Source organism: Diplotaxodon limnothrissa, linkage group LG13 (genome assembly GCF_057381915.1).
Source record: "Diplotaxodon limnothrissa isolate DT_005_m linkage group LG13, D_limnothrissa_male_GT1.1, whole genome shotgun sequence".
Taxonomy (NCBI): domain Eukaryota; kingdom Metazoa; phylum Chordata; class Actinopteri; order Cichliformes; family Cichlidae; genus Diplotaxodon; species Diplotaxodon limnothrissa.
Genome location: NC_140608.1, coordinates 17,734,260 through 17,746,707, shown reverse-complemented (window position 1 = coordinate 17,746,707; position 12,448 = coordinate 17,734,260). Strand labels below are relative to the sequence as shown.

The 12,448-nt window shown below is 39.5% G+C and overlaps 1 protein-coding gene across 5 annotated transcripts in view; it reads left to right on the top strand.

The window, feature by feature from the left end:
* mertka (c-mer proto-oncogene tyrosine kinase a) overlaps positions 1-9,079 on the top strand; it is a 28,214-nt gene extending 19,135 nt beyond the window's left edge. For 2 of the 5 annotated variants that reach the window (XM_085368781.1, XM_085368783.1), the window contains exons 8-21: positions 634-749; positions 824-1,013; positions 1,694-1,839; positions 4,446-4,581; positions 5,293-5,443; positions 5,977-6,065; positions 6,157-6,252; positions 6,376-6,456; positions 6,544-6,636; positions 6,753-6,871; positions 7,226-7,335; positions 7,509-7,668; positions 8,062-8,198; positions 8,455-9,072. In XM_085368781.1, the coding sequence (XP_085224907.1) occupies positions 634-749; positions 824-1,013; positions 1,694-1,839; positions 4,446-4,581; positions 5,293-5,443; positions 5,977-6,065; positions 6,157-6,252; positions 6,376-6,456; positions 6,544-6,636; positions 6,753-6,871; positions 7,226-7,335; positions 7,509-7,668; positions 8,062-8,198; positions 8,455-8,899 (2,069 nt within the window). In that variant the 3' untranslated portion in view covers positions 8,900-9,072. Of the gene's footprint in view, positions 1-452; positions 540-633; positions 750-823; positions 1,014-1,693; positions 1,840-4,445; positions 4,582-5,292; positions 5,444-5,976; positions 6,066-6,156; positions 6,253-6,375; positions 6,457-6,543; positions 6,637-6,752; positions 6,872-7,225; positions 7,336-7,508; positions 7,669-8,061; positions 8,199-8,454 lie in introns of all 5 variants that reach the window. The other 3 variants (XM_085368785.1, XM_085368784.1, XM_085368780.1) reach the window with 3 other exon arrangements.
* Positions 9,080-12,448: the final 3,369 nt, after the last annotated feature.

Genomic DNA, 12,448 nt, shown 5'->3' with positions numbered 1-12,448 from the left:
CTGGGCAGATCTGTTGCTGTTGAAAGACAGAAATTGTGTGCTGAGGAAAACAGACCCATCGAAAAGGATTGTTACTACAGTCCATCATACTGGAGAGGCTCAGTTTGATCTTTTATTGTAAGAGGCACTTCTTTGTGAAATTTGGAATTATGATAAAGGAGTGAATCATTCTTAAATGAGACTTTTTTTTTCCTATGATGTTTCAGCCGGGCCTCACTCTCACTTCTTGATTCAGAATGGCATGCCAGTTTTGCCCCAGATTCATCTTTGACACATAAACAAATCAGTTTGAGAGTGGTGACGATGTGTGTTGCTGGTTTGTGCTCTGCCTTTGTGTTATAGATTAATAACAGCAGGGCTGAGTCAGTGCTGTCATAACCTTGAAGACTGGTTGTTTTTGTTTCACGCTGCCCTGAAGTGCTACATGATTCACTCAAAAATCTCAACTGCAGGTGTGGATAAATACACTCGGTTCAGCTGTGAAGCTAACAACACAAAGGGCATCACCACATCCAGAGAAGCACACGTCAATGTTAAAGGTAAAACTGGCAGCTTCCAGGTCTAATAATATTCCAGATGATTTTTCTGCTTTAGAAGATGGTAGCTGATGCTGGTTTTTGTGGTATTTTCTAGTTCATCCCAGACCTCCCACTCATGTTACTGTGACAGAGAGGCAGTCCAATAAGCTGACGTTGAGCTGGACTCCTGGGCACGATGGCTTCTCTCCACTCACCACGTGCCGAATCAGAGTAAGCCCCATGTTTAATCCAAACTGTGCCATTGTTTAACAGCGTCATACTGATCACATGTTCTCCGATCTAAGGTTAGAGAGGTCAGTCGGAGGGAAGGGGAAGTGACGACCACCAGGTTCATCAACGTCACAGTGCCGCCTTTTCACAGTGAAGTCCCTGGACTGCAGGCTATGACGAAGTACAACCTGAGTGTTTCCTGCAGTAACGAACAGGGCGCCTCTCCAAACAGCAAGTGGGTCGAGAGCAACACCACAGAAGGAGGTGTGTTGATGCTACAGGAACGATTTGAAGGTTGAATTATAATGCACACCAAGAAAACTTTAACAATGCAAAGTATTCCTAAATGAAATTAAACTCATCCCAGCATTTAAAACCCAGCATATAAAAATGCTCAGTCTGTGTTTGTCTTACAAACGATGATGATATTTACAATACAGGACCTGTGTGTTGTGCTCCTGCCTCCTTCCCATCATTCTTGTTTAGCTTTCAGGAGCACTGTGTAATTAACTGACTACTTTACTATCCAAAATGTGCTTAATGTAAGCTTGCTCACAGTTGCAGTGCAATAATAACTGGAATTTTCTGCACTTGCACAACTACCTGATCTGCCCACAGCAAGCCCTGTTCAGAAAAAATGTTTTATCCACTAAAAACCTCTGTTGTTTTCCTGAAGAGTAACATAGGAAATAGGGGTGGTTTCACTGAGAAAACACAAAGTTCTTACTGGGTGGAGCTGCTTTCAACTTCCTTCCTAAATCCACCAGAGGGGATATTTTAGTTGAATGATTTGATATGCTGTGACCAGAAGTGACCGCATACCAAACCGTAATCAAAGATTTTTTTTGAAGAGTAGTCCAACTAATTTTTCTTTCACTTTATAGGTTTGCAATGACTGTGAATTATGTCATAATCCCATTTTCCATTTCTCGTTGCGTTCTTAGTGCCATCAATTCATCCCGGAAATGTCACAGTGCAGCTTGAAGGCTCGAGCTTGGTGATCGAGTGGAAACCTCCGCCCAGCGATAAGATAAACGGGATCCTAAGTGGTTATGATGTCATTGTTAGATATGGCACACGCCAGAAAAAGGTGAGCTTATCTGCGATAAAGTAATTAAATATAATCTTTTATTTTTTATTGTTTTACAACTGACAATTCTCGTTTCTTTTATTCTTCTTCTAACTGTTATTATTATTTTAAGAAAAAGAAAAGAAATGTACGCATTCAACTTTAAACTTGCTCTTTCAGAACACCTGTACCTAAAGTGGTAACTCAAGAAAAGTTTAAACCTTTAAACCCTGAATTTGTGGCTTTTTAAAAAATAAAAAAAATAAAAAATTGAATGAGAAGAATGATGTAGAAGCCTCAAAAACTCACAAAAATCACATGTTAAAAATGATATATTTAGCTTTAAAGGATTAAAGATGTGCTTACGCGAATGAAGGAAAGGCTGTTGTATTTTGTACATTCCTAAAAAATTAAGCTTTCTACCACTTTCTGTTTCCCAACCATTCACATTAAATACAACCAAAGGATTCTTCCGAAACGCATGTCATTCAGGCTTAAGGTTAACTGTAAACTGTATCAAAAACAGGTGAAAACTACGAGTGATGAAAATCTTACAAGGGATCCATCATGTGTTTCCTTATTTTATTTAATTTTTCCTTTTACAGCGCTTCAAAAATTATTAGACCACCACCCAGTGTAAGGTTTATGCCACAGCTACTCTAAATTAACAATATTGGTTAATTTAATAATATAGGTTTTTGAGATGTTTCTAAAATATTTACATTTTACTATTTTATGACAGGTGTTCTAAAGAATTTTTTAAGCACTCTATGGACTGTTACAGTTTCAGTGTTGAATATATTCATACTAGACAGTTTCAAATAGTTTCAAAGTGTGCATTTGAGTAGACTTCTCTGGTTCATGCTCAGTTTCTGATATGTTTTTCTACTCCTGGCTTTCAGCGAGTTCAGAGAGAGGGCATATCTTTAACAATTCCAGCATAAGAATCTTTATATAATAAACAACATAGAATAAAAATTCTAATAAGAAAGAAATAGACACACAAACACAAAATAAGTATCCAAGAGAAAGTCCAAGTAATAAATGTGCAAACAATGAAATGAGTTAAAGAGATCAAAGAGTTAAAGAGAAGAGATTGTATTTATGCTTGTGCAGTGTTTATTGTTTCATTCAGGAGTCTAATGATGTAGAAGCTGTTTGAGCCTTTTCTCCTCGTACAATACAAATATGAAATATTATGAAGAATTGCTTATGTAAGGTTCATATTGAAAACATAAGGTGTTATCTCTGATGCTCCTATTTAAGACGGTGTTTTTTTTTTATAACAATGACTAATGTATGAAAATATGAAAAGAATGAGTGCTGCATACTGGGAATAGCTGACCCTCCCTTTGTCTTCTCTACTGAACCACAGGTCAGTTATTTGCGAACAACAGTTTATTCATTTGCCACAAGGCATCATCGAGGCCGGGAAAGGGATTCGAAGGAAACTAGTTTCTTTAGATCAGCTTTAATAGCTCATAATGTTGTTTGCATGTAGTCACACTTCTCTTCCTGTATTAGTGCGCTCACCTACAATAGAGTGACTCCGTCCTTCCTGTCTGTGTTGTAGTTAAAGGAAGCTGAGGGTGTAAAAACTGGCCATTGGTAGTTTTCTCCATTTGGCATGTGCCCGTGAGTCATCACAAAGTAACTATGGTATGAAAACAATAGGACGTGAATGTGAGTTCCAGATATTCCTATGTATTGTTCATTCAGTTGATTATGTCATTACTGTAACTTTGACTGGAAATACATACAAACACAGTACAGCCAATCCGCTGTCAGGATAGACAAAGTCAGGGTAAATAGTTAAAATATGTCAATCAGTTTTAAATCAGAGGAATAAATAGATGCTCGTAATTGTGAATTTTTTGGCATTAGAAATCAATGGTGCCAATTATTTCTCTTGAATCTGAGATTAACATTTTCTGATTGTTTATTTCTGAAGGAATATTTAACCTCACGTTGCCCTTTTTTGTTGTCACAGACATGAGAGGTGTTAATCATGGGTTTAGAACTGCCTGTCAGCACAAAACAGTGCAGACTGAGATGTACCGTTTAGCGTATGGTGTTGTGAAATACAGGGTTAAGTCTGTCACATGCTCCCTCCCATTGAGCACATGAGCCTATCCTGAAAGTTTGTGTCCTTCCCTTTTTTTTAAATGGGGACTTTTATTATATACAGTAATCACTACTACACGGTTCCCTTTGGATTTCCCAAAAGGGGAGCAGCTCTGTGAAATCAGCATGCATGCGCTTTGGGATGGGTTTTTTTAATCAATTAATTTTTGCATTTAGTGGAAATGAGGAAAAAAAGGAGAGAAAATGAGAGCATGCATAAAAAGTTGCTGAGCTGGATTTTGTGCTGTTGCACAAATGCACAAGACGTTCCTCAGCGTATTCTTGCACCAACAAGCTTTTATTTTCCTTAAAATCTGCTTCTTCTTTTAGTTCAACTTAACCTAATGTAACTTTCAAACTCTTGTGAACTATAGCCTTCTGTTTGAACTTTTCTCTCCAAGGTGATAATGATTAACCTTACCATAGCATGTTTTTCTTTTTGTTCAGTCAGCTATGACAGTAGACGCAATTCACTTTATGTCTTTTATTGTATGTTATTTCAGGTCCATAGTCTTACCACTTGGACACGTGTGGCTGTGGAGGAATTCAACAAAACCTACAGTGTGGAGGTGGCCGCATGCACGCAGGCAGGAAGAGGCATGGTCAGCCCACGAGTTGAATTGTTTGTGCCAGAGGACAGTAAGTGGCTCGTTCTGTTTATTTCCTCATCTTGAGCTGATAATTTGATAAATTGCACAGCATTGTTCAGCTGATGTCGTACTACTGTACTAAAATACCATTATTGCCTTATGAATAGATACCAGTGCCTATTATGGTTGCAGTATTTTTGGAAACACTAGCAGGAAAGCTCACAGGACTGAAATACTGCCTATTTTTCAGCTACTTTCATCTGAGATTAAAATCTTTTAAACTCTTGGATGAATCACCATGAAATACAGTACACACACTTTTGGTCCCTAGAGAGTTAAATAACTTTGGCTTCCTGGTCTTTCATGTGGAGCTGTTAATTTAGAGTTTCAGCTCATCAAAATGTTGACCAAAATCCTCCAAAAGTACTGACTTTACTATCAGGTGCAGGTGTACTTTGGGATCAGTGCTAAATATAAATTGTGAACATGGCAAAAATCAAGACTCTGGTGTTTCAGTTTTAAGCATGCTAACGAGCTGCTAGCTTTCATCTCAATGCAACACTGACTGAATATATTAAAGTTTCAAAAAAGGGGGAAACATTTGAATAAGAACTTCTGTTGAAAACTATCATCACAGAATAAAAAATGTTGGATGTGTTGCGTGAGCTGACGAACTCTACTTCAGATAACTGATCCTTAACTTAAATTGCTGGATGTCAGATTTCTAAGTGTTCTCCTTTGTTTCTTCTTCTTATCTCAGAATCCACCGTACGCCCTTCATCCGGCCCTGAGACAGCGGTAGCACACACCAACCATGTTGTGGGGATTGTGATTTGTACCGTCTTTGTCCTGCTGATCATCCTCTCTGGGGTTCTCTATTTTCGGAACAAGGCTTATGACTCCTGTTTTGGGTAGGCTTAACAATTAACAAGTAATTATCCTAGTATGATAACCTGATCTTTGAACTTGCTGCTGGTTAGTGTGTTCATGAGACAACTGTATTTACTTTGATTTTAATCAGCTAACAGTAAACTGCTGCTTTGCGATATATGTTTTCTTCAGTAGTAGTAACTTCCGGATTCACTTTGTAAACTTCCTTATCTTCCTCTTAGTCATTGGAGTCTGCACAGTAGGTCATGTAATAACTGTGCAGCTGGAGAGATGGACAACAAACAGCTGTCAATTCTCTGGAATTCTTCATTATGAAGTCCATGACTCACTGTTTCCACTCAGGATATGGATAGGAATGTTTCACAGGCAGCTTTTCAGAGAGAAAAACATTATTCCAACCTCAAAGTCTGGAAGGCAACAGAGAGGGTTTCCTCTCTATGACCTTGTCTTTAGTTGAATTTTTAAGCCTGTATGTTATTTCTGACCTCTTACAGCATCAGACAGAGGATTACCAACATTTCCTGCTTTTTCTTAACCCTGTCTCCCCCTGCAGGCAGCGGTGCAGAGATGAAGAAATGCTGCCGCCTGTCATACAGTACACGCAACAGAGGTCCTACAACCGATCAGCCATAGGAGTCACTCGTATGTTCTTGAATGCTACTACAGGAAGATTAACACGCATATAACATGTACGTGTTATCAAAAAAATGATGTTCTTGTCTTTGGTCTGCAGTTGAGAACCTTGGGATCAGTGAGGAACTGCAGGCCAAACTTCAGGATGTGATGGTAATGAGAACTCTGCTCTCAGTGGGGAAGGTTCTTGGAGAGGGTGAGTAATTAGTGTCATGTATCTAAATTTGTAGGCATCCATAACTACAGTAACATGTTCAAACGATTACAGTAAAATGCAGTATATGTGCGCAGGTTTACGACTGGTCTTAACTTTTACCAGGTGAGTTTGGTTCAGTGGTGGAAGGTCATTTCACACAACCAGATGGCACTTCAGAAAAGGTTGCCGTGAAGACAATGAAATGTAAGTGCTTGTGTTATGTAAAGATTAACTTAACTTTAAAAAATATGTCTTAACTAACAAATATGTAAAAAAAATTATACCACACAGTGGATAGTTTTTCTCAAAGGGAGATTGAAGAGTTCCTGAATGAGGCCGCTTGCATGAAAGATTTCAACCATCCTAATGTCATCAAACTGCTCGGTAGGAGATCTCCTCTTATCTTACTGCACGTTCTCTTTGCTTCTTTCTTTAGTCGCTTTCTTTTGTATATCCATGCATTTATTTTTGATTGTGCTGACTTATCCTCTTGTCTTTAGGTGTATGCTTGGAAGTAGGCTCAGCACACTTTCCTAAACCCATGGTAATTCTGCCGTTTATGAAACACGGAGATCTGCATAGCTTCCTGCTGCGTTCACGCCATAGAGAGACTCCAATGGTAAGATTTTACCCAAACACTAACTTTCAAATTCAATATCATATTTATTAGAGTGTGACAGAGTGGTGTAGTGGTTGACACTGTCACCTTATCGTAAGAAAGATAGATGTTAAATGTCATGGTCGGCTGGACTTCTCTCTGTGGATTTTGCATGTTTTCCTGGTGCCTGTCTGCGTTTATGTAAGAGTGTGTGAATGTCAGTCTTTTTGTGTTAGACCTGTGATGGACTGTTACCTGGACAAATACACCCCATGTGAGCTTGAATACACTCCAGATCCCGACCCTGAAACGAATAGATTATGATTAGACTAAACAATATTTAAACTGTCTGCTGTATTGTGTGTTCTTGCACAGTTCTTGCCCACTCAGACACTCCTGAAGTTCATGGTTGACATTGCTTCGGGTATGGAGTATCTCAGTGGTCGTAACTTTCTGCATCGAGACCTGGCGGCACGCAACTGCATGTAGGTTCCTTCCTCTGATTTATGTTCAAAGTAGAGCAGGCATTGATTGAACTTTTCCTGGCAACATTCGCAGCCTTCTTAAATAAAAGAACTATGATTTATTATTTCAGAGGTTTATCAAATTTGCTTTTTTTTCCATTAGTCATGAAGTCCACGCCTTGTTTGTCTTACAGGCTGCGTGATGACATGACAGTGTGTGTAGCAGACTTTGGACTATCTAAGAAGATCTACAGTGGTGATTATTACAGGCAGGGAAGAATTGCAAAAATGCCTGTAAAATGGATCGCATTAGAGAGTCTGGCAGACAGAGTTTTTACTGTAAAGAGTGATGTGGTGAGTAGAAACATAGCTTTACCAGTAACACACCTGTTTATGAAATCCAGTCACTAAAAGAACTGACTACTTTTCTGCACTCTTTGTTTTTCTTGCTGCTTTCTCTTGTGCTACAAGTGGCATTTTAAAAGGTTTGGTCTTAGACTTACACAGGGCACTGTCTCTGTCTCAATATTTATCAGTGTGTTCAACTTGTACGATTTTCCCCCTCTTTTGCACTTTTATCTTAAGTGTCAGATAAAGATTTAAAAAAATAAACTTTTTTGTTTGAAAAATGCAGAATATCGTACAGCTAAACCTGGGATAATACATGGTATTTCTATGTATTATCAGCAGGAAAATACCAGTTTGTGATGAAATATAATCTCAAGTTGAAATTCTGTTCTCACGCAGTGGGCGTTTGGTGTCACCATGTGGGAAATTGCTACAAGAGGCATGACGCCATACCCTGGAGTCCAAAACCATGAAATTTATGATTATCTAGTTGAAGGACACAGACTGAAGCAGCCCCCAGACTGTTTGGATGAACTGTGAGTGTCGTTCTTCACACAGATGTTGACTTTGGGTTTGATTGCTTTGAAAGTAACAATATTGACGCTATAAAAGTTTCATTTAATATTGTTGGTCTAAATCTTATATTGGAGGCTAGCTTTTTTTAAAAACATATTAACACAACAGTAAACCTCAAAAATAAATTGCTAAATTTTACAACCTTGAAAATATGCGCATTGAAATGTACCAAAATCGAGGTTCCAGTCTAATTATTTCTCAATACTTGGGGTCTAGGTATGAAATCATGTACAGCTGCTGGAGAGCCGATCCGCTAGACCGACCCTTCTTTCCCCAGCTGCGAGAAATGTTGGAAAAGCTCGCCGAAAAGCTTCCAGAGTCTTCCAGCAGGGATGATATCATTTATATCAACACCAGCTTTCCTGAGGAGGACCCCGATCGAGAGGCATTTCAAGCAGAGCCTCCTGTGTTGAGCTCCTCACCTTGCTGCAGCCGCATGGCAGCAGAAAATACAGTAGTTACCGCGGACATTCACGGGAGCGTGGCGGATGACCAGGATGATGGCAGCGATCGCTATGTGGTGGTGATTTCCTCCAGTGCGCCCCCGAGAGCTGCAACAGTGGATACGCCTCTCTTGTCAGATGATTCTTTAAGTCAAGCAAATGGGACCAGTGCAACAGCGATGGATCACAGCTTATATGACCCCGCCTTCATGCTATAGCATTTGGTACTGAGCAGTTACAGCCCTCGCATGGGTTAACAGTACTAATAATTTTGTCTTGTTGTACTGGAAGCACCTGCACATTTCCTGCTATGGACTTTCATAGATTGTTGGAGAGGCATTTCATGCTTTAAATGGCCAGCCTACATGTCAGTGTTTGTTGTTGCTTATACTTTTTTTTTTTTTGCGTGTCAACCTCAAACACGCTCATGCACATGTTCGATAAGCTTATGATACTCTGAAATGTGAAAAGTATTTACTGTATTGACTTCTGTGTTGCAGTGTAAATAGAAAATTGTACAGAACATTTATAAAAGGATCTTTTTCTTTTAAAATAAAGGATTTATTGACTTCTTTAAAGTAAATATAGATAAGTGTGACATAAAATGAGCAGAATTCCCTCACAGATCCCTGTGATAATTATTGTTATTGGTATTCCAGTAAGAAGGGAACTGTATTACCATAATGATGACATAAAAGCCTTCAACTTTCAGCTCTGAAGCCCTTCTTGATTGCAGGATGACAGATTAGGTCAGGCCTAGAGTATAACTATAACAGACCACATTGTGATCTGTAGTGAGAGTAGAGAGAGGTGGAGGTATGCACTGTAAAGAAGAAGAATGTAGGTCAGTAACAGCAAGACAGAATATGCATGTGAATAGAAGGGGAGCGGGTGGAATGCGAGGAGTCGTTTAAATTCCTGGGGTCAAATGCCGGTAGGGTGGAGTGGGCAGAGATGAGTATCAGGGTTGATTGGTGAGATAAGGAAAGCAACAACAGTGAAAGCGAAGGTTTACAAGATGGTAGTGAGACCTGCTAAGATGTATGGTTTGGAAATGGTGGCACTAATGAAAGACAGGAGGCAGGAGCTGCAGATGTTAAGATTTTTCTTGGGAGTGACCAGAATGGACAGGATTAGAAATGTGCACAGCAGAGGGACAGCTCAGGTTTGGAGACAATGTAAAAGTGGTAACCTTTAGATACTTTGGACATGTGCAGAGGAGGAATAGTGGATATACTGGCAAAGGACAATTCAATTAAATTCAATTTTATTTATATAGCGCCAAATCACAACAAAAGTCGCCTCAAGGCGCTTCATAGATACAGAGAAAAACCCAACAATCATATGACCCCCTATGAGCAAGCACTTTGGCGACAGTGGGAAGGAAAAACTCCCTTTTAACAGGAAGAAACCTCCAGCAGAACCAGGCTCAGGGAGGGGCGGCCATCTGCTGCAACCGGTTGGGGTGAGAGAAGGAAGACAGGATAAAAGACATGCTGTGGAAGAGAGACAGAGGTTAATAACAGATATGATTCAATGCAGAGAGGTCTATTGACACATTGTGAGTGAGAAAGGTGACTGGAAAGGAAAAACTCAATGCATCATGGGAATCCCTGGCAGCCTACGTCTATTGCAGCATAACTAAGGGAGGATTCAGGGTCACCTGGTCCAGCCCTAACTATATGCTTTAGCAAAAAGGAAAGTTTTAAGCCTAATCTTGAAAGTAGAGATAGTGTCTGTCTCCTGAATCCAAACTGGAAGCTGGTTCCACAGAAGAGGGGCCTGAAAACTGAAGGCTCTGCCTCCCATTCTACTTTTAAATACTCTAGGAACAACAAGTAGGCCTGCAGAGCGAGAGCGAAGTGCTCTAATAGGGTGATATGGTACTACAAGGTCATTAAGATAAGATGGGGCCTGATTATTTAAGACCTTGTATGTGAGGAGCAGGATTTTGAATTCAATTCTGGATTTAACAGGAAGCCAATGAAGGGAAGCCAAAACAGGAGAAATATGCTCTCTCTTTCTAGTCCCTGTCAGGACTCTTGCTGCAGCATTTTGGATTAGCTGAAGGCTTTTCAGTGAGTTTTTTGGACATCCTGATAATAATGAATTACAGTAGTCCAGCCTGGAAGTAATAAATGCATGAACTAGTTTTTCAGCATCACTCTGAGACAGGATATTTCTAATTTTAGAGATGTTGCGCAAATGGAAGCAAGCAGTCTTACATATTTGTTTAATATGTGCGTTGAAGGACATGTTCTGGTCAAAAATGACTCCAGGGTTCTTCACAGTGTTACTGGAGGCCAAGGTAATGCCATCCAGAGTAAGAATCTGGTTAGATACCATATTTCTAAGATTTTCAGGGCCGAGTACAATAACCTCAGTTTTATCTGAATTAAGAAGCAGAAAGTTAGCGGCCATCCAGGTCTTTATGTCTTTAAGACATTCCTGCAGTTTAACTAATTGGTACACCAATTAGTATGTTATCTGGCTTCATGGACAGATAGAGCTGGGTGTCATCTCCATAGCAGTGAAAATTTATGCTATGTCTTCTAATGATGCTGCCTAGGGGAAGCAGAATTGGTCCTAGCACTGAACCCTGTGGAACTCCATAATTGACCTTAGTGTGTGAAAAGGACTCTCCATTTACATGAACAAATTGGAGTCTATTAGATAGATATGATACAAACCACTGCAGTGCAGTACCTGTAATACCTACAGCATGTTCTAATCGCTCTAATAGGATATTATGGCCAACAGTATCGAACGCTGCACTAAGGTCTAGCAGGACAAGCACAGAGATGAGTCCACTGTCAGAGGCCATAAGAAGATCATTTGTAACCTTCACTAAAGCTGTTTCTGTGCTGTGCTGAGCTCTGAAACCTGACTGAAACTCTTCAAATAAGCCATTCCTCTGCAGATGATCTGTTAGCTGTTTGACAACTACTCTTTCAAGGATTTTTGATATGAAAGGAAGGTTGGAGATTGGCACATAATTAGCTAATCTCTAGACTGCTGGGTCTAGAGATGGCTTTTTGAGTAAAGGTTTAACTACAGCCAGCTTGAAGGCCTGTGGTACATAGCCGATTATTAGAGATAGGTTGATCATATTTAAGATCGAAGCATTAATTAACGGCAGGACTTCTTTGAGCAGTTTTGTAGGAATGGGGTCTAAAAGACACGTTGATGGTTTGGAGGAAGTAATTATTGAAGTTAACTCAGAAAGATCAACTGGAGAAAAAGAGTCTAACTTAACATCAATGGTACTAAAAGTAGCTGTAGATAATATTACATCTGTGGGATGATTATTGGTAATTTTTTCTCTAATGATAAAAATTTTATTTGTGAAGAAGTTCATGAAGTCAGGGATGGTTGGCTCAAAAGAGCTCTGACTTTTTGTCAGCCTGGCTACAGTGCTGAAGAGAAACCTGGGGTTGTTCTTATTTTCTTCAATCAGTGACGAATAGTAAGATGTTCTGGCTTTGCAGAGGGCTTTCTTATAAAGCAACAAACTATTTATCCAGGCTAAATGATGATCCTCTAAATTTGTGACAGAGGTTTGTATTTGTGTGACAGAAGAAGATGCAAGGAATAGGTTGAGATGGAAGCAGATGATCGTCTAAAGGGAGCCAGAAGACATCGAATAAGATTTGGACAACAACGAGAACATTTGAAGTATAAAAACGCAAGAAAAAGATTTGTGTACTCGAATTTTTATACGTTAGCTGAACAGAAGAAAACCTGGTGCTGCATCACTGTGGTCAAAG